We start from the raw sequence: 19,633 nt of genomic DNA, 5'->3' as shown, positions 1-19,633 counted from the left end.
ACCAAACACTTTAACAATTTTTTTTCAGTTTCAATACTTTTATCCAAACACATAACTGCTTATTTATAAAATAAGCTTCAGGATTTAAAAGTGCTTTTAAGCACAATTTTTTTTTTAAGCCAATCCAAACTGGCTGATTTGTGCCTTAAAAATTTTTTCTTATGTTCAAGCACTAAAAACCATGGGAATATCTTTGCAGCCCACTTCATTCCTATTACAATTACAACTATGGATTTCGCTCACGCCATCTTAAGGAAAAAAAGATTAAGCTTTGTCATACTACTACTACAAGCAGTTTTTTATTCAATACTTCCCTTTTTCTTATTTTTTTTTTTAAAAATCATTCCCGAAATTATTATATTTTTTTTAAAAAAAATAAAAATAAAAATAAAAATAAAAATAAAATAAAATATTTTTGGATTTTTTATATATATAAAAAAACAAAAAATAAAACTATTAATAGTGATAATTCACCTTTTATTTTTTATTTTTTTGGTTTTGTTTTGTGTTGGACAAAAATGAAGAAGGGGTGTTGGGTTAATGGAGCGGACTGGGTCGACCCGGTTTGAAGTGGACCGGGTCATGGGGAAAGTTGGGCAATTAGAGATCACCAGTTCGTAAGCCCAAAAAAGACTAGCCCAAATTTAGAGCAGCCCACTGCTTGGGAGCCCATTCCTGATTCGTCACGACTCACGCAGCAGACAGGAGAAAGAGGAAAAGCCGCAGGGCTAATCGGAAAGCTAATGAACGACGTGACGGCCAACATCTTTCACTTCAGAAGAGTTTAGAGTTAGTGGATTCTTTCCGGCGAGCCTGAATTCATTTCTCTGAGCTCCTAAGTAATCTCCCTAATTTTTTCTTCAATTTCTCAATATTTTCTTGGAACATTTTTGTGGTTTGAGTGGTTTTTATGCTGTTTCTTTTGCACTGTGAATTTGACTGTTTTCTATGTTATTTTATGGATTGCTTTCTGGGTTTCGTTGGTATTGCTGATTAAGTTTGAAAAGTGTACTTTCTTGGTCGAATCTTAGCTAAAAGCCAGCATCTTTTGTTGTTTCATTCATTTAAATGGACAAGTCAGTAGTACAAATCAATGATACTGGGAGTTGGATTTAGTTACTTCTGCCTTGCAGTTTAACGCGGGATGTTCTGGTCTTAGCGTGTTCAGCTTAACCCGCTAATCACTAAACTAAGGCCTCATTGGCAATTTTTAGTTTAGAATGAAATTCAGAGCTTTCTTTTGATTCTTAGTTGTTGATGTCTATAACAAAATTCCATGAGCATATCAAGTAGTGTTTGGATGGTGGTTCTAGTACGGGTAGCATAATTAAGTGCCCTTGTGGGCATTATGCTAGTACAAACTTTCGAAGAGCAAGGGGGAATAAATGTGTTTTCCAAGTTAGTTGTTGGAATATTATTTTGTTGATAATGTTTTTTCTGAACCAAAGGATGTTTACCAAATAATTTTGTTTTCAAGTTGAAATATCTGGTAAGAAGATGAGTGCTCGGAAGAAGACACCTTTCCAGAAGCATAGGGAAGAGGAAGAGGCAAAGAAAAAGGTATGAGTGTAGCAAGTTTGATTTCTAGTGGAAATTGGAAGGGTGATTGTCCTTTTTGCTCACTATGTATGCCTTCTTTTGGCAGAGGGCAGAGGATGAAACAGCTCGTCTGTATCAAGAATTTGTGGAGTCGTTTTCAGTGGATAATGCGCCAGGTTCCAAGGCATTTGTTAGAGGGGGAACTATCAATCCGAATGATAAAGTGAAGACTGATTCTGAAGGTCAGTTGCAAGAATCTATATTGTGTTTCTCTATCGTTCTTTCTTTGATTACCTAAAAGTTTTTTTCTATTAATTCTTACAAATAAAATGATTTTTCTCTTACACGAACAAATTATTAAACATATGGACCTTTTCTATTCATTCGAGGATGGCAGGTGGAAATTCTAAAGATGAGGGTTCAGGTTTAAAGAAGGGGAGTAGGTAAACTAATACTTTTGATTGACCATGTTACAATGTTATTGTAATTTAGGATACTGAATACCAAGTTTTTCATGACGATATCACTGTTCTTATTAGGCTTTTATATGTTTACTTGTTTCCAGATTGATTTGTGTCAGCTTGTCTTCTTAAAAATTTGAATTTTGCAAATTCAGTCTTGCTTTGACTTACCTGCAAATGGTAACTATGTTGCTAAATGTGTATTATGGAGAGAGAGCTTGGTGCCTCCTTTATCTACTACCGTATATGATAATTTCTTATGAAAAAAGTCAATTATAGATTCTGTGTATCTACCTTTGACTATTGCATTAGGAGTTTGATTACTTAATTATTCTTTATTCTTTTAGAAAATATAATATGCAAGTTTTGTCGAAGGAAATAAGAAATTAGGTGTTCAAGAGCGTAGCATAATTGAAGTGCACTCAGTCTTTACTCTTTAGCGATTAGGGCGCTAATGAAGAAAAACAAGTATAATTCAATAAAAACAAATTCCAAAAGAAACAACAATTATATGGGAGAGGATTTGAAAAACTCCAATCAATGTTGACGTTCAATCTTTGAAAAACTTGTAATTAAGAAATGTATGAAGTAAAAATCATGTCAATCAAGTTAAAAAGTAAATTTAAATTTCTTATTGAAAAAACAACTGCAATTTCAAGTTTCTAATTTTGGATTTACTGTGTAACTTTCTTGTGCTAATTTCTAACTACTAATTACTAGCATTTTTTTTTGTTTTTTTGATTTTTTTAGAAGGATATATTTAAACAGGAACTACACAAAGCAGTGTAGTCCTTCATAGTTACAAGGAGAGCACTGAGTTCCTATCCTTACCTATCTCATATATAATCTAAGATCTCAAAAATAGACTCAACTTCTTAAAAGTATTCTTGTTTACACCAAAAGCTGATTTCTCTCATTCCAAATTATCCACCAAATGCAGGGTGGGACAATCTTCCATTACTAGCATATTCATGAATGATGTTTCTTTTACATTTATTATATTGCTTTATCAGTCTTGAAAATATTTGTGTCACCTTGTCATTTATGTTTGTTTGGAGTCGTCGTATCCATTCAAGCATTTGTATAAACTGTGGAGAACTTCTAGTATCGGAGAATCGCAATTTATTGAATATTGTGATGAAATGAATTCAAATGGAGCGAAATGGATAGTGAGCATTCATATAGCCGACCCTATCTAGCTTGGAATTGAAGCACAATAGTAGTTGTAGTTGTCATCTATATTTGTTGTTTATTGCGCCATCTTTGGGGCAGAGCCTATTGATGTTGAGGTGCACATCTATCAACTTAGCGCTTGCACTGAAGAGGTGTGATCTAAGTGAGGTCAAGCTCCAGCTTGTGATGCACCTAGCTTAATAGCACGCCTTAAATAATGCTGCTAATAGTCTAATACATGTAATTTGAATTTAAAGCATATAATTGAAATCCATTCCATTTCAAAAAATACATATAATTAGAATTAAAGAAGATGTGCTAGTTGACGAAAACAATGAGGGTGTCAACCCAAAAGTTGGAACAATGGAGAAGCATTCTAAAGAATAAGGGTTTTAGGATAAGTAAAAGTAAGACCGGATATATGCGCTGCAAGTTTAGTCAACATAAGAAGAGTGAAATAGATGGGATTGTAATGCCTAAATGCAGACAATTCAGGTATTTACGCTCGTTCTAGGAGAATGGAATGATAGTTGAAGATGTTACACATAGAATCAAAATCGGATGGTTGAAATGGAGAAGTTTTACATGAGTGTTATGTGATAGAAGGATTCCTCCCAAAGTGAAAGGTAAGTTCCATCGACTGTTATAAGACCAACAATGCTATATAGGGTTGAATGTTGGGCCTCTAAAGTTTAACACATACACAAGAAGAATATTGCAGAGATGCAGATGTTAAGATGTATATGTGATCGTACAAAATTAGACAAGATCAGAAATAATCACATTCGCGAGAAGGTTTAAGTAACACACATCGAGAGTAAAATAAAAGAATGCCGCTTTTGATGGTTTATTCATGTCCTGCATCAACCTCCAGAAGCACCAGTCTGTAGGTGTGGAACCATGGTGAGTGAAGTGTTAAAAAAGGACGAGGTAGACCTAAACTTACATAAAAGGAAGTTGGCTCGAAGGACCTACAATTTATGGGGATCCATGTAGACTTAGCAAAATATAAGACTGTTATTAGGACGGATGGGATGTTGTGGGGCAAGGGAGGGAAAAATGATGTTGCATGGTAGGAGTGACATAGCAATGTGATAAATTGCAGGCCGAAGTCGTTGACGCAGATTACGGAGCCGGGAATAAATCTACTCTTGGGAGCGGGAATTTCCGGAGGTTGGTTATACAAACGGTCAATGGAGGGGTATATGGGAGGGGGGTAACAAGTTGATGTTGTGGTAGAAAGAGAAGACAAAGAAATGGTGGCTGTCTTATGAGGTGAAGGACAAGGTTGGTGCTGCTCTAAAAACTAAGGTGTTGAAGGCTGACATTAAAAAATGGAACAATGACGTGTACGAAAGGCTTGAAGAAAGAAAGAAATGCTGGAAAAATTCATACTGCAGGATCATGACAATATGATATGAAGCTGAAAGAAGAATAAGAACTTCTCACCAGTGAACTGGAGGAAATAGACAAAGCAGAAGAAATAAGTTGGAGGCAAAATCAAGATTTTTATCGATTAAGGCATTAAGCAGGGTGATAAAACACAGTTTTTCACAAGCTTGCAAATGCCCATGTACAAAATGGATTGGAGACTGGTGGGAAATCAGTGGAAGATAAAAGATTAATCAGAAAGCATATATTGGACTTCTATGAAGTTTGTTTACTGAAAAAGAAATGTGGGGGCCTAAATGGAAGGATAATAACCTGGCAAGAATTACTGAGCAGGAAAAGATTTGGCTTCAAAGCCCATTTAGAGAGGAAGAAGTTGAAGCTACTGTGAAACCCTTTGATGGTGATAAAGCTCCAGGCCCTGATAGTTTCAACATGTTATTTTTCAAAAGATGCTGGCATGTACTAAAAGAGATATTATGAGAACGGTTGAACAATTTGATACTACTTTTATAGCTTTAGTCACTAAGAAGATGGGTGCAGTAGGACTGTAGGAATTAAAGACTACTAACCTATTAGTTTGCTGGGCAGTGTATACAGAATAATTGCAAAGCTTTTAACATAAAGGCTGAAGACTGTAATTAACAAGCTGATTTCATAATGCTTTTATTAAGGGTAGATGATAGGTTATTGATGCTTCTTTGGTAGCAATTGAGTGCATTGATCATCATTTAAGAAAGGGGATAACTTGTGCAGCACGCAAATTAGACTTGGAGAAGGCCTATGATCATGAGAGTTGGGTTTTTCTCCTGGATGTGTCGAAGAAAACGAACTTTGGGGAAATAGATCTCCTTCTGCATCTCTACGGTTAAACTCTCAGTTTTGATGAATGTGAACCCTGAGGGTTTGTTTAAGAAACAACGAGATCCTTTGTCTCCTTATTCGTTTGTCATTGTGATGGAGGTTTTAGGTTTGATGCTCAGAAAAGCTGAAAACCTTGGATGGATTTGTAATGGGTATGACACACTATTGTTATGTGAGACTGACAAGTTGCAGTTTTTGCATTAAGAGTAATACTCCTTGCTTTTTAAGCAGTTGTTGGTCTACAAATTAACATTAGAAAAAGCAGTATTTTTTCTATCAATGCCAGTAACTGTATAACATTGCTTTTGAAGTATTATGGGTTGTAAAATTGATATTTTTCTCAGTGTTTATTTGGGGCTTACTCTAAGTGCCAAATATAAAAATAAGGTGTGGCAGGGTGTGATTGATGAATGTGTTAGGAAGCTGGTCCGTTGGAACAAACAGTTTCTTTCTTACACTGGTGAATAACATTTCGGATGGGATCTCAACTTATATGATGTTACTTATTCCTATTTCCAATAAAGTTGAAAAGAGGATAAACTCTTTAAGGAGCAACTTTTTATGGGAAGTGCTGAAAGGAGAAAGTTTCATATGGTGAAATGACAAATAGTAATGTTGGATAAAAGAAGTAGGGGACTGGGGGACAAAAATCTAAAGCGACATAACAAGAGCTTGCTTTTCAAGTGGTTATAGAGGTTAAATGATAAGGGCAGAGAATCGTGAAAGGAGGTTGTTAACATTGATATGGCAAATATAGTAATTGGTGCCCCAATCCTATGTTACTACCTAACGACTGAGCTGTTTGGAAGCAAATATGCAGATTATGGAATGAATTCGGCTATTTATCATTCTAAGAGTTGGAAATGGGTTTTTAATAGATTTTGGACTGATATATGGTTAGATGGTGGTGGGTTGAAGGGTACATTTCCTTCTTTGTACGGACCGACTACAGATAACGATTGTTTGGTTGCTGATGCTATTCTAAATCAGGGTGGCAGGTGCGATTTCAAAGAAATATTAGCCATTGGGAAGTTGGGGTTTTTGTCAGTTTTTAAATATCTTAGAACCAACAATTCCTGATGAAAGCAAAAATGGACTCACTGGTCTGGCTACTAGCAAGTATGCAATTTGTTAGTAAAGAGTTGCTTTTCTCTATTACTGAAACAATCAGGGGAAAGGGATGTTGAATGTCCTTGGAAAATACTATGGAAATCAAGAGCTACATGTTTTGGATGGTTGGCTATTCATAATGCATGTCTTATGCAAGATGCTTTGCAAATAAGGGGTTTCTCCTTATGCATCATATGTCTTTTGTGTGAGAGATCCTAGGAATCAACAACTATCTCTTATGGAACTGTTACTATGTCTGGCAGATTTGGATGCTCTTGTTGAATGTTTCCAGTGGGTTTCAAATGTGAGGAGTTCGCTGTTAAGTTGGCACGGCCAGGAAATTGGAAGGAGAAGAAAACAATTGGCCAACTGTTATATTGTGCATCATGTGGACTGTTTGGTTGGAATGAAATAACAGATGCTTTGAAGAAAGAAAGCAACATAATATTCTGTAAAAGATAGATGCTTACAAAGTTTATATTACTGGTGTAAGAATAGTTACATAGAGGGCTTGATTGTCTTTTTGACTTTCTGGAAGATATGGGCAAATGATGTAACAATGCAACTGCTGATATCTTTTTTATATTTTGTAATACCTCCTTGGTACTTTATTTAATGAAAATATCTAACCTTATCCCAAAAAAAAGGAATGAAGAAAGAGAGGACAAAGAAGAAAGAAAAAAGCAGGCTAGTGTTGTGTTGCAAAAGAAAGGACAAAGAAGGAAGAATGGGCTAGGGCTTGCCTGCTTCCAATTTTTTTGAAAACGGTATCCGGGTCAACTTGGGTGCACCTCAGCTATTCCGCCGGGTACTTGCTACTTCCCACTAGCATAGGTAGTGGATAACTCTGCGGACCAAGGCTTAGGTAGATGGGAAGAAATCATCTAGTGTTTTGTCTTTGCTGCAATTTAAACCGTGTCTCAAAGGTTTGCACCCACGACCACTAGGCCACACCCATGTGTGTGCCTATTTCTATATCTGCAGGAGAAACATTATGGTCTCTTAAGACTTAATCCACACCTTGGATTGTCGCCCCATTTTCTACAACTAATTTAAAAATGAACAAATTAGCATCTGAAATCTAGTCCAATTTTGAGTTCATTTGGCTACGATTTGGTCCCTTGTAAAAAAAGTGGCTGATTCCACAGCTCGAACCGGTGACCTATTGTTCACACGATTTGGTCCCTTGTCTGGCTACAGAATGGTCCGTTAGTGTATTTGGTTCATAGTAGAGCATTCACCGAGTCATTTCGTCTGAGGAGGCTAGCTGACTCCAAAAGCTGGAGATAGATCCATGTTGTCCTTATTATGACATTTTTTGCCTCTTCGAATTCTTTTGTTTGTGTATTTGAAAAGAGACCAGGCAAATTATAGGATACTGTGGTAGGTTAGGCTATCTTCTAAATAGAGGTATACTTGGTCAATAATTTCGAATATTTATGAGAGATTTGGGAAGACACTACGTCAAAGAACCAGTAGTAAGAACAGGTTAAAAGCAATAAAGTGTCTGTGCCCATTGGAGGAAACACAATGAATTGATTAAAATCAAGTGGTTTTGCTTGTTATTAAATGTGCGGATCACCGGCTTCTTCCTTCTTTAATTGTTTATATAGGTGTAAATCAATATATACTCATCTTTATTGCTGCTCTGTACATCAATACTAATACTTACTCATGGGTGGTAACCATGTTTTGCTACTTATGATTTACTTGTATGTATGTATAATTCAGCTTATATCATGTCTCATTGATCCTTTATCTTTTACCATCTTCTCCTTTTAAATTATTGATCCTGTCACTATTCAAGAATAAGGTTATTGGTAGCACAGATTCTGGAGTGTATCTTGTGTACTGCAGGTATGTGCCTTCTTTCTTGCCGCCTCCTATGGCAACAAAGGGCAGAGATTATGAGAAGAAGGTCAGTGGGTGTTTGGAAGTTCTTTGGTGCAAGAGTAGTAAACTTGTAACTAGTAGATATCTAAATATGTTGGTTACTTCTATTGCAGAAGGAGGATAAGCCGAGGGAAAAAGAGAAGGGCAAGTCTAGGAACATCGACAATTTCATGGAGGAATTGAAGCATGAACAAGAAATGAGGGAAAGGCGTAACCAAGACCGTGAACAGTGGCGTGATCGTCATACTGAAAATTCTACTGTAAGTGGATTTACAATCGGCGAAGAGAAACTGTCCAGATTGTTGGTTTTAATCTTCTGTTTTTATTCTTGAATTCATGTATCAGATCTGAGGGGATTTGACAAAAATCAAGATAACTTGTGATGTAATAGCTTCTATTCAGAATGAACATGTTAAAACTTAAGAGTTTTGGCTGCACTAGGAAAAGTTGCATCTCTCAATCATATCTGGATCTGAATCTTTTGTATGAACTGGAGAAGTTATTTATATTACTTAGAAGATTACTTTTACCTCATCTGGAGTAGACACAGTTTGCACAGAATCTTACATGTACACATCTTGTTGTAATTGCTGATGTGCTATGAGTACGGATTATCATTTTTCTCTGAAATAGAGCAACAGTTTAATAGCTATGAATTTCTGATATTATCAGGTGATTACAGATTGTCATGCTATTTGCATCTATGATCCATTTTCCTGTCTTCAATCTGGTCACGTTAAGTTTAATTTTTGTTTATGGATATGTTACATATCGAACGGAGAAAAATGATTGCATCCTTAATGATCCTTTAACTGTATCATTTTCGTTCACAAAATATAAGACTCCTTCTCACTCTTTGCTACTCATTGGATCACCAAACACTACCCCAATGGCCTATCCCAAACCCTCTACCACATGAACATGCCTCCAATATATGCATCTGGATTACACCTGAAAATGTTTCTGGAAGTGATACATTCGTCAAACATTGACGTGGAAAAATAGTGATTGAAAATATTTTATGCCTAACCAAATGGAGGTTTGATTTGGCATCTTGTTGTGTTTTATAATGATATTTGTAAATCTTTAAATCTTACTCTTTCCTCAGCCATCTAGTCGGTTTGATGAGCTGCCTGATGACTTTGATCCTAGTGGAAGGCCTGGATCATTTGATGATGGCGATCCACAAACGACAAATCTCTATGTAGGAAACCTATCACCTCAGGTAAGGTTTTTGCGCTTAATTTTGAATTAGTTGTTTGCTGCTTTAGGCGTCCTCTATGTGGTTCCCATTTGTTTTATTTACTTACAGGTTGATGAGAATTTTCTTTTGCGCACATTTGGGAGATTTGGCCCCATTGCAAGTGTAAAGATAATGTGGCCAAGGACAGAAGAAGAAAGAAGGCGACAGAGGAATTGTGGTTTTGTAGCTTTCATGAATAGAGCTGATGCTCAGGCTGCAAAAGATGAGATGGAAGGTTAGCTTCAGCTTCTTCATTTGAATGGATTCTAATCTCTTTATCTAGTCTTTTTTGTTTGATAATTGTGATTTGTGTTGCTCTCTGTAGAACACTTCTATCCCCCTCAAGATGCCTAGGAATTGTTCAATAGGTTTTTAGTGCTAAACCAAGTTAACTTTAAGTTTCTATTTATGTACGGAGTTATAGGATCCTCAATGACTAGGGATCAGTAGCCTCAATCAGAAAGAAAGTAGATAAATAGGATATATTTCTGTTTAAAAACATACATTTGGAGTTGCCCCCAAGTCTTTGGTCTAGTGGTAAGAGCATAATGTGTGATGTGTGGAGTAGGCTCATGTCACGAGTTTGGAACCTTGCGGCAAAACAAAAGCCTGGTATTTAAGTGGAATGGGTAGATGAATGGGCCCATTATCCACCAAATTTTGAACTGTGTGCCATTGGCCCTTGGGGATTTCTCGGTTTATAAGAAAACAGAAAAGAAAAACATACATGTGGAGTTTACAATCCATAAACATATGAAGAGAAAAGGAAAAAACTTCTGATAGCCAAGGCTGTTATATTTTGTACTAACACAAGCAATCAATTGTTGCTTCATGATCTTATTTGCTTATTTAGTTATTGGTTTCAGGTGACTCCCACCACCTTATCCTTTTCTTGGGTTTCCTCTCCTTGTTTGCTGTGTCTATTCTGATTCTTGTTTCGCTTGAGATATATATTGGTAGCAGAAGGATATTCACAAGGAACAAGGTTTTCGATCAGTTATTATCCTTTGTTTTGTCAATAGTCTTCATCACAGAGTAGTCAATGAAGCACAGAAAAGCGCCCAAGTTCATTGGGGTTTAAGCGCTAAGCAGAAAAAGAGCATGGGCTTTGGCAAAGAGGAGCTAATGAAGAAAAAACTAGAAATATATATGTAATGCGAGGAAAACGATCTACAAACACGAACAACAATTATTTGGACAAAGAATTGAAAAACCTATAATTAAGCGAAATATATGAAGTAAAAATCATGTCCATGATGTTTTAAAACCATTTTGAATTTCTCATTTAGATGGAAATGTAGTGTAATGTTTATTTGGGCTAGTTTTCTTATACCAAATTTCTAATCTCTCATTGCTGATCACTAAAATTTATTCGTGATGTTATTTTAACAACTGTGCGTGCCTTAGCGCGGTAGCGTTGAGACTAAAACGCTGCCTAAGCGTGGAAAAGTACGTAAGCTGGCTTTAACTGAGCTTCAGGCTTAAGCGCCTCAAGCGAGCCTTTAATAACTTTGCTTCTTAGGTGGTGCTTCCTCTAGTTTCAGATATGTACTCATTCCAGAAGTGTGTCTTTTTGAAGGAAATTAAATAGTCATACGGTCTTGCATGGGGATGCTAGCATGCCAGGAGAACATCTCAAGCTGGACTAAAGTCATTAAGAAGTCATATAGTCTTGCATGGGGATGCTAGCACGTGTTCTAATTCCTTGTGTACTCGTTTTATTGCTTTATATTCTGTATCTTCTGCAATATCCCAAGTAAATCTGATTTTAAGCAATGGATTTCTGATATCTAAAACCATGTTATTCTTATCCAGGAGTTATTGTTTATGAATATGAGTTGAAGATTGGGTGGGGTAAATCTGTCTCTCTGCCTTCTCAAGCGCTTCCTGCTCCCCCTCCAGGACATATGGCTATCAGGAGTAAGGAGGTTTGTCTATTCTTTAGAGAACAATGCCCTGTTATATACATATTAATTTGACAAATGTCAGGTCGAGGAGTTTGTCTTTTAATAATCAATATGTGATAGTGTACGATTTAATGAGTTATATCATGTCAAAATATTGCATGATCAGTTGAAAACATGTTACAAACAAAGACAATGGATGAAGCATAGGTGTTCATGTTGAACTAAGTTGCGTGTATTGCATGCTTATTTGTTGTTTTGATATGTATAGACATCCTGTAGTGGTGTATCTCAACCTCGGAAATGTTTCCCATGTAATAGCTTTCTGTTAAAACTGCAGTTCAGTAAGCTAGAGATGCATTCTATTGTCACCTCTGTTTCTCTTAATGATATCAGCTTGTGCACATATACTTATTCTAGATATTATCTTCTGTGGTTTTCAGGGTGCAACTGTTATCTTATCTGGTCCATCAGGTCCTCCGGTTACTACTGTTTCAGGCCAGAACTCTGAGTTGGTATGATAATTAGTTGATCTTTGTACATTTCCTTGTTCTTTTTTGTTTTTTGGGATAAGTATCTGATCTCTATAGCTCTTATTTACGGTGTTATTGAAAGATATCATGATTGAGTGAAGCAAAATGTTCAGAGAGCTTAGGTCTATTGGAGTAGATTGAAAGGGTTTTTGTCAGCTTCATTTATAAATTGGATTTTTTGCCTTATACTTGATCTATAGAATAGGCATTTTAATTGCTATGGGTTGTTATTGGAATAAAAAAGGAGACAGGAGGAAGCTTGGCACTTATTATCTCAAAGAGGCCCAATACTCTTTTCCTTGTTTGGCAAGTAACATCGAGGAGAGTGTACCATACTGTTGAATGGGTGAACGATGCAACATTTTGTACTGATAAGTACAAAAGTATACTAAAATCTGGGAAATGATGAGCACAAAAAAACCCGGTGGTGATGAATCCAACTTCTAGATCCGCACCTGTGTTGGGTGCCCAAACCTGTATCGTGCAACATAGCATGCTACATTGTTGGAACAGAAGAGGACTACAAAAAGTTGTGGAGCACTATATCTGCAGCTATATGTTGGACTCTGTGGAAGGAAAGAAATCAGAGATAATCTGACAGTGAAAACGAAAATTTATAACTTAAAGCACAGAAGTTTAGCTCTCTTAGCCTTTTGGTGTAAGAATGAAAATATACAGGATGGTTAATGTCCTTAGTTCTTTTCACATGTAACTAGGTGTACTGAGATGCATATTGCATATGGTTGTACTACTCATTCATTGCACTCTCTGGGTGCTATCCTTTAATAAAACTTTTGTTACATTTAAAAGAAAAAATATTGGCAGGAAGTTTTCTTACTATGTGGTATGGATATTTAAGATTCCCAGGACATGAAAAGAAGATAAGTATATTTCAACAAAAGTGTCTATTTATGTGGTATGGATAACTAAGTCCAACTAAGGTGATAGAATGTTTACGTTCAAAATATGGAAACATGCATAACAGCATAAGAGTTTGTAAGAGACACAGTGTACATGGTTTTAGATCTTATAGATGCTCTACAAGAATAGGATAGGGATACACATTCAGCTTTTCTTTTGGAAACTGATTACTGATGTACATATTTCTTTGTACTATTTTAGTTCTATTTTTACCTTCTCTCGAAAAAGAGTGTGTAAGAGACACAGGTAGTATGCTGGGATGGTATGTGCTACTCTCAATCAATAGTGGGATAAGTTGTAGGGCCTTAAGTTAGCCACATAAACTTGATCGATAGAACGATCAACCTGTCTTCTGATGCGTCCTTTTGTGCACATTTACTATACCCCGAGTATATCCAATCTGTAATGAAGATGTTTATTAAGCACCTTTTATCCTATTTATGATTATCTGATACCTTTTTTGGTTCTGCAGGTTCTCACTCCAAATGTACCAGATATTATGGTTGTTCCACCCGAGGATGATCACCTTCGCCACGTTATTGATACAATGGCTCTGTATGTTCTTGATGGAGGTTGTGCTTTTGAACAAGCCATAATGGAGCGAGGCCGTGGAAATCCTCTCTTCAGTTTCTTGTTTGAGCTTGGCTCAAAGGAGCATACTTACTACGTTTGGAGGCTTTATTCTTTTGCTCAGGTAACTTGCTGCAGCTCTAAAATCTGAATGAAGTATTATTAAAATTATGTTTTTCTTGTTAAATGGAACTAATAATACTTATGACAGAACTTCATCGATCACTTTTAGAATCCATGTGGATACTTCAAATTACGCTTCAATGGCGGAAAGCCAATAGTTTCATGCAATTGTAGCTCAAGAGAATTTGGTTCTTGTCCACTTGTATCTCTTTCCATGTTATGTAAAGCAATATGACTAATGGTACTTATGACATAGTCAATCAGTAAATTGGAAAGACTGGTTTATCTGATGTCATCCCTTTACAGGATTAGGACATCTTGTCCTTTTATATTATTCTCTCCCTAAAATATTTTTCTTTCTTATTTGTTAAAAACAGGGAGATACTCTTCAACGTTGGCGCACAGTGCCTTTCATCATGATAACTGGTAGTGGGAGGTAAGACATTGTTCTAACTTATGTAATCTTTTGTTACACATTTCATATGCACCTTTCCTTTTGCTGAAGAATCAGATAGTTGATGCATGTGCATATTCCTGAATGCATCACTCTTTAAGTCACCACTGTTTCGTAGGATGCTTTTACCAATATTCTCCTGCAGTATATGCTTGCTGTGGACGAAAGAAATCATCTAAATAGAATTAATCATTCAGTTTTTGCAAAGGTTGCAGCGTTCTGCAAGGCTTTGATGAAGTCCTGCAACCTTTTGAAAAGTTCTCCTGAAAATTGTACTCTTTCTTCAAATATAACTAATTTACATGTGCAGGTGGATACCACCACCTCTACCAACACCTAAAGGAGCTGAGCATGAAAAAGAATCTGGGAGCACATTTGCTGCTGGAAGAAGCAGGGTATGCCCTTTTGCTAGCTTTCCATTCCAAGGAATTTAAGAGTTTGCATGTTGACTCTGAAACTTAAATAAATTTCTTTGCAATTGATGTTTGTTTCTATACCTTGTTCAGCGTGTGGAGGTTGAAAGGACATTGACTGATGCTCAGAGGGATGAATTTGAGGATATGCTCCGGTCATTGACACTAGAAAGAAGTCAAATAAAAGAAGCGATGGGTTTTGCTTTGGACAATGCTGATGCTGCTGGAGAGGTAACCTTTAAGATGGTTTCATGCAGCAGTTAAAGAGCTCACTTGTGCGTGAAGCTTTTCTTTCATATTTAACCTTTCAGAGGCAAAGCTGCTGATTCACTTTTTGTTGTGTCAATGTTCATAATGCTTCTTGTTGCACAACTTGCACTTGCATCTGTTTCGGCTGATTTTTCGTGTTTTAGCTTTAAAATGAAAATTTGCCGTAGTCTGTTACACATACGCTTTGGATAGTTCTTGTTCTTGAACATATTCTAACGCGGTTGCCTGCTGATGATATTTTGCAGGTTGTTGAAGTTTTGACAGAGTCTTTGACCCTCAAGGAAACTCCAATACCAACAAAAGTTTCTAGGCTCATGCTTGTCTCTGATATTCTTCATAATAGTAGTGCTCCTGTGAAGAATGCATCTGCTTATCGCACCAAATTTGAAGCCTCTTTACCAGACATAATGGAAAGCTTCAATGATCTATACCGAAGTATAACAGGACGAATAACTGCCGAGGCACTTAAAGTAAGCTGTGCCAGTCACCTACATTTGCTTTGCCTTGCTGCATTTTTCATACCTTTTCTTTTTGTTGCTCCACCTTGATGTGTGGTTAAGTTTTTCCGTTCCTGTTGCAGGAAAGAGTGCTGAAAGTGCTTCAAGTGTGGGCTGATTGGTTTTTGTTTTCTGATGCCTATGTTAATGGTTTACGAGCAACCTTTCTTCGAACCGGGAACTCTGGTGTGATCCCATTTCATTCTCTGTGTGGTGATGCACCTGAAGTAGAACAAAAGACCAGTTCTGATGATGCAGGTGATGGCGGTAAGATTAACCCGGATGGTGCTTTGGCAATTGGGAAAGGAGCTGCAACGAAGGAACTGTTGAGCCTTCCCCTTACTGAGCTAGAAAGACGATGCAGGCACAATGGTTTGTCTATTGTAGGCGGTAGGGAAATGATGGTTGCTCGGTTACTTTATCTGGAAGAGGCTGAAAAGCTGAGAGGTCATGAACTAGATGAAGATTTGAAATTTGTGGGCCATTCAAGTTCTGTTAGGTTCCCAAGCAGCCGGAAAGATAGCAACCTTGAGTTGGATAGAAGTGCTCCTTCTGCATGGAATAGTCAAGTGGATTATGACGTGCAACTCAAACAAAGAGACTCTGTATCTTCACCCCCAACTATTTCTGTTCTACAGCATAATTCAATTGACTTTTCCAGTGAGGGCAAAAATGACACAATTTTGCCTACATCTAAATGGGCCAGGGAGGATGACGAAAGTGATGATGAACAAAAGAGAAGTTCGAGGGACCTGGGGTTGACATATTCATCATCTGGAAGTGAGAACGCTGGTGATGGCCTTAGCAAGATCAAGGATACAGAGCTTACAACAGACACAAGCAATTCAGCATACCCGGAAAGTGGAATGAACGAAGAATTGAGGTATATGCAGTTAAACATTCCTAGTGGAATTATTTCCGAGATTGGTGTTATTTTGTTGTCATGACATCCTTTTTGACTTTCAATACTTTCCTAGTTCAGGAAGATATGAACAAACTTTGGTGTGAAATTGCTCTCAGATTAAGCTTCCTTTGCTCAAGGGATTAGTAACTTAATGAAAATTACTATAATTTACTTGCTAACTTTTGTATCTCAAATCGTTGAAGGAAAAGTTTTAAAAGGTAAGAAACTACTCTAGCACCTTCTCGAGGCCAGCAAATGGATGTCTGGTTTCTTCATTTTGATTTTACTAGTTTTTCCATGGAAAGATAAGAGGGTGCAAATCTAATAAGTGAAAGTTTGTGCATGTTAACTTTCACAATATTCTTAATAGCAGGGATGTTAATATGCGGAGTTTTGTAAGCTGAGGCTACTATCCTATTTTCCTAATATTTGGAGGCAAATTCTCTTTCTTTTTCAACTTTTTGTGGGATTCTATACCTCAAACGTCAAATCTGTTTCTTTCAATTTGCATGTAGATTTGATATAGCCAATCGTCAAATTTCTCTTGTATGTTGAATTTTGATATGGTTGTGGATTTATTACTCACAGTCCTCCATTTTTCTTCTGCTCGGATTTTGATATGGTCCATAACTAATTTATCAGACAAAAGCTGAGGCGTCTAGAGGTTGCATTGATTGAATATCGTGAATCTCTAGAAGAGCGAGGAATAAAAAGTTCAGATGAAATTGAGAGGAAAGTTGAAATCCATCGGCAACTTCTACAATCTGAATTTGGTTTATTGAATTTCAGTGAAGATAATTCCAAAAAAGGTAAAGCTCTAAATCTGTCAGTAGTTTGAGATGTCTGTGTATTTAATTGCGTGTGCAGGTTCAGATCTTATGTCTATACTGCAGTATCATACTCCTCTAATCTTATATTTTTTGTTGACAATTATCTTTTCCCAATTTTTGTTTTTGCCTTATGCCCCTGTCCTCCCTTTGACCAGTTCTCGGATGCTTTGGGGTTGATATATATCTGAACTTTATGGTAAACAATAGCTGAAGCAGGACGGTGGTTTAATTGCTCAAATTATATTTACTGTTTTCAACAGCGCTATCAGACATTCTCTGGATTACATGTTACTGAGCTGCTGCTTAGGAGACTGTATTTTTCCTAAACTGTGTCTGTTAGTTCAAGAAATTGTAGTGGAATGAGGCAAATGACACATCAGACATGTTAGCACTTAAGTGAGAATTTAGCTATTTCAGTAATCTGTTGTAGATGCAATAACCTTTTGATAATACTTTTTCTTGGCATCTATGAGATGTATCACTCTTTGCTGGATAAAGTTGGTTATCTTCATATTTACGAGAAGATTAGGTATCTGGTGCCCCTAGGGTTTTGGTTCGGTGGTAAGAGCATAGCTTGAGGCATGGATTAGGCACATATAATGAGCTCATGCTCTGCCACAGACTAAAGCTTGGTGTTTAAGTGGAGAACATTAGAGTAATTTGAACCAAGCGCTAGCTGATTCTCGGAGATTGCTCGGTTATTGGAAAAAATGAAAAGAAAAAGAAGAGAAGATTAGGTATCTGGTTGAGCAGGATACTGGACAGGGAAGCTTTTATTAGCTGTAAATATTGCGCATAGAAAGGCCACTTGACTGCCTCCCTTCTATACATTGTCATCACTCTTTTCATGGGTAAGAAATGTTTCGTGGAAGACTTTTGTCACGTAATCTATCAAAGTAAAAGAATTATTGTCACTTCTTGCTTTATTATGTAATTGTTTTTATGGTTGTGAACAAATTGTCTCATACTTCTGCTTTCATAACAAACAGCAGGTAGGTCATCTTTGGAGCGGAGAGAGAAAAGAGACGATTCTCGTGAAGCTTCAAGGAAGCGCCAACGGAGCCGCAGCAGAAGTGGAAGCCCTCAGTGGAAATCTTCCGGCCGAGACCGTGATAGTGATAGGGAAAGGGAAAAGCGCCGTGAGAGGGAAAGGAAGAGTGGAAGCAGGGAGAGAGATGATCATGATAGAGAGAAATCCAGGGAGAGAAGACGGGCCAGATGAATGCATATGCGCTGTGCAAAATTGCCACAAATACAGAGGTGTAGTTGCCTTTTCATTCCTCAGTAGAAATATACATTTGAGCATTTTATCTTTTTGGGTAGCAAGAATTGCATGTAGACCCTCGATGGCACGTGGAAGTATGGTCTTCTCCTGTTAGTATCCCATGCTATGCGCTGCACAGAGAAAAAGATGCTTCGCTATTCAGCTCTATGGTCTAGCAAATTGTACAATTGCAGAGAATCTCATGAATGCCTGTAACTACTACTTACTTACAGCTTCTATTTTAGCTTCATTTGCTATGCTCTTGCTGAAGATTTTGTTCCTTCCATCTAATATTGGACTTCAGTAGCTAGTCGTTCCCAGTATTCATATAAGGTCAATGTACTATCTGAGAATGTATTGTTAATCGCTCGCTTCATGCTTGTCCCATGTTTTGAGTACTATTTCTGAGTAGAAAGAGCAGTTTCCAAGTAGTCACCTATCAATTAATGTTTTGTTCGAGATTATCACCAAAAAAAGATTTGCATAGGAGATTCTGCATCTTCACTTTTTCTCTCCTTGGAGATGCTCATTTGCCAAAACCACCAATGGTTTTACTGTAACCAGTCATATACCGAACATCTGCACTAATTCATGATCTCTGGTGAATATAGCTGTGGATATCTCATGTAGACACTAAAGCGAAACTCGACAATTCCTATTTCTTTGACAGCTTCAAAAGGCGAAACTCGAGATATTATTTTGGCTATAAAAGAGGTCTTTTGAAACATTGGCACTTTGAAAAGATCCATTCGCCACTTTAGAAAGGTACAAATCTTGATGGGAAGTCAATGCATAATGAAATGATGGAGACCAACAATCCATCCTTCTACCAATGAGGAGTGGTAGAGGCTCACTGTCATGGTTTACAAAGTAGCAAAAAGACGAGAAAGAGGAGCTCATGGTTGGATGTTACTATTTAAGACTTCTTAATTTTCGTATTATTTACACGTTTACTTCGGAGATACAGCTCAACATTTCCTATCTTGACTATGGCATTTTTAATCACTTCTCTAATGCAAATTAAATTATTGGAACCAATAACGTCACTAAAATCGCTCTTTCTACCAATCGAAGGGGTGATAGGGAACACGTTTACTTGGGAGATACAGCTCAACATTTCCTATCTTGACTATGGCGTTTCTAATCACTTCTCTAATGCAAAATAAATTTTTGGAACCAATAACGTCGCTAATATATATAAATATGTACCAATAAAAAATTGACTTTTATGTATTTTCTGACGATGAGAGTTCAGAAAAACTCTTTGTAAAGCCCCAT

At 37.0% G+C, this 19,633-nt stretch overlaps 1 protein-coding gene across 5 annotated transcripts; it reads left to right on the top strand.

Annotated features, from left to right (window-relative positions):
• The first annotated feature begins 671 nt into the window (after positions 1-671).
• LOC107817815 (protein RRC1) lies at positions 672-18,786 on the top strand. Of its 5 annotated transcripts, none has more exons than XM_016643693.2 (18): positions 672-839; positions 1,478-1,560; positions 1,646-1,781; positions 1,937-1,982; positions 8,394-8,454; positions 8,543-8,689; positions 9,538-9,654; positions 9,742-9,907; positions 11,488-11,600; positions 12,020-12,091; positions 13,503-13,724; positions 14,101-14,159; positions 14,488-14,572; positions 14,684-14,821; positions 15,106-15,330; positions 15,441-16,240; positions 16,904-17,070; positions 18,084-18,786. In XM_016643693.2, the coding sequence occupies exons 2-18, from the start codon at positions 1,498-1,500 to the stop codon at positions 18,311-18,313; spliced, it is 2,847 nt and encodes a 948-aa protein (XP_016499179.1). In that variant the 5' UTR covers positions 672-839; positions 1,478-1,497; the 3' UTR covers positions 18,314-18,786. The 5 variants fall into 5 exon arrangements, with proteins under 5 accessions (XP_016499179.1, XP_016499178.1, XP_075102821.1 ...); XM_016643692.2 differs by having other exon boundaries at positions 18,081-18,786; XM_075246720.1 differs by lacking the exon at positions 18,084-18,786 and adding an exon at positions 17,247-17,393.
• Positions 18,787-19,633: the final 847 nt, after the last annotated feature.

Source organism: Nicotiana tabacum, chromosome 23 (genome assembly GCF_000715075.1).
Source record: "Nicotiana tabacum cultivar K326 chromosome 23, ASM71507v2, whole genome shotgun sequence".
Lineage (NCBI taxonomy): Eukaryota > Viridiplantae > Streptophyta > Magnoliopsida > Solanales > Solanaceae > Nicotiana > Nicotiana tabacum.
Note: the sequence above shows the minus strand (reverse complement) of the source record. Positions and strands in the feature narration are given on the sequence as shown.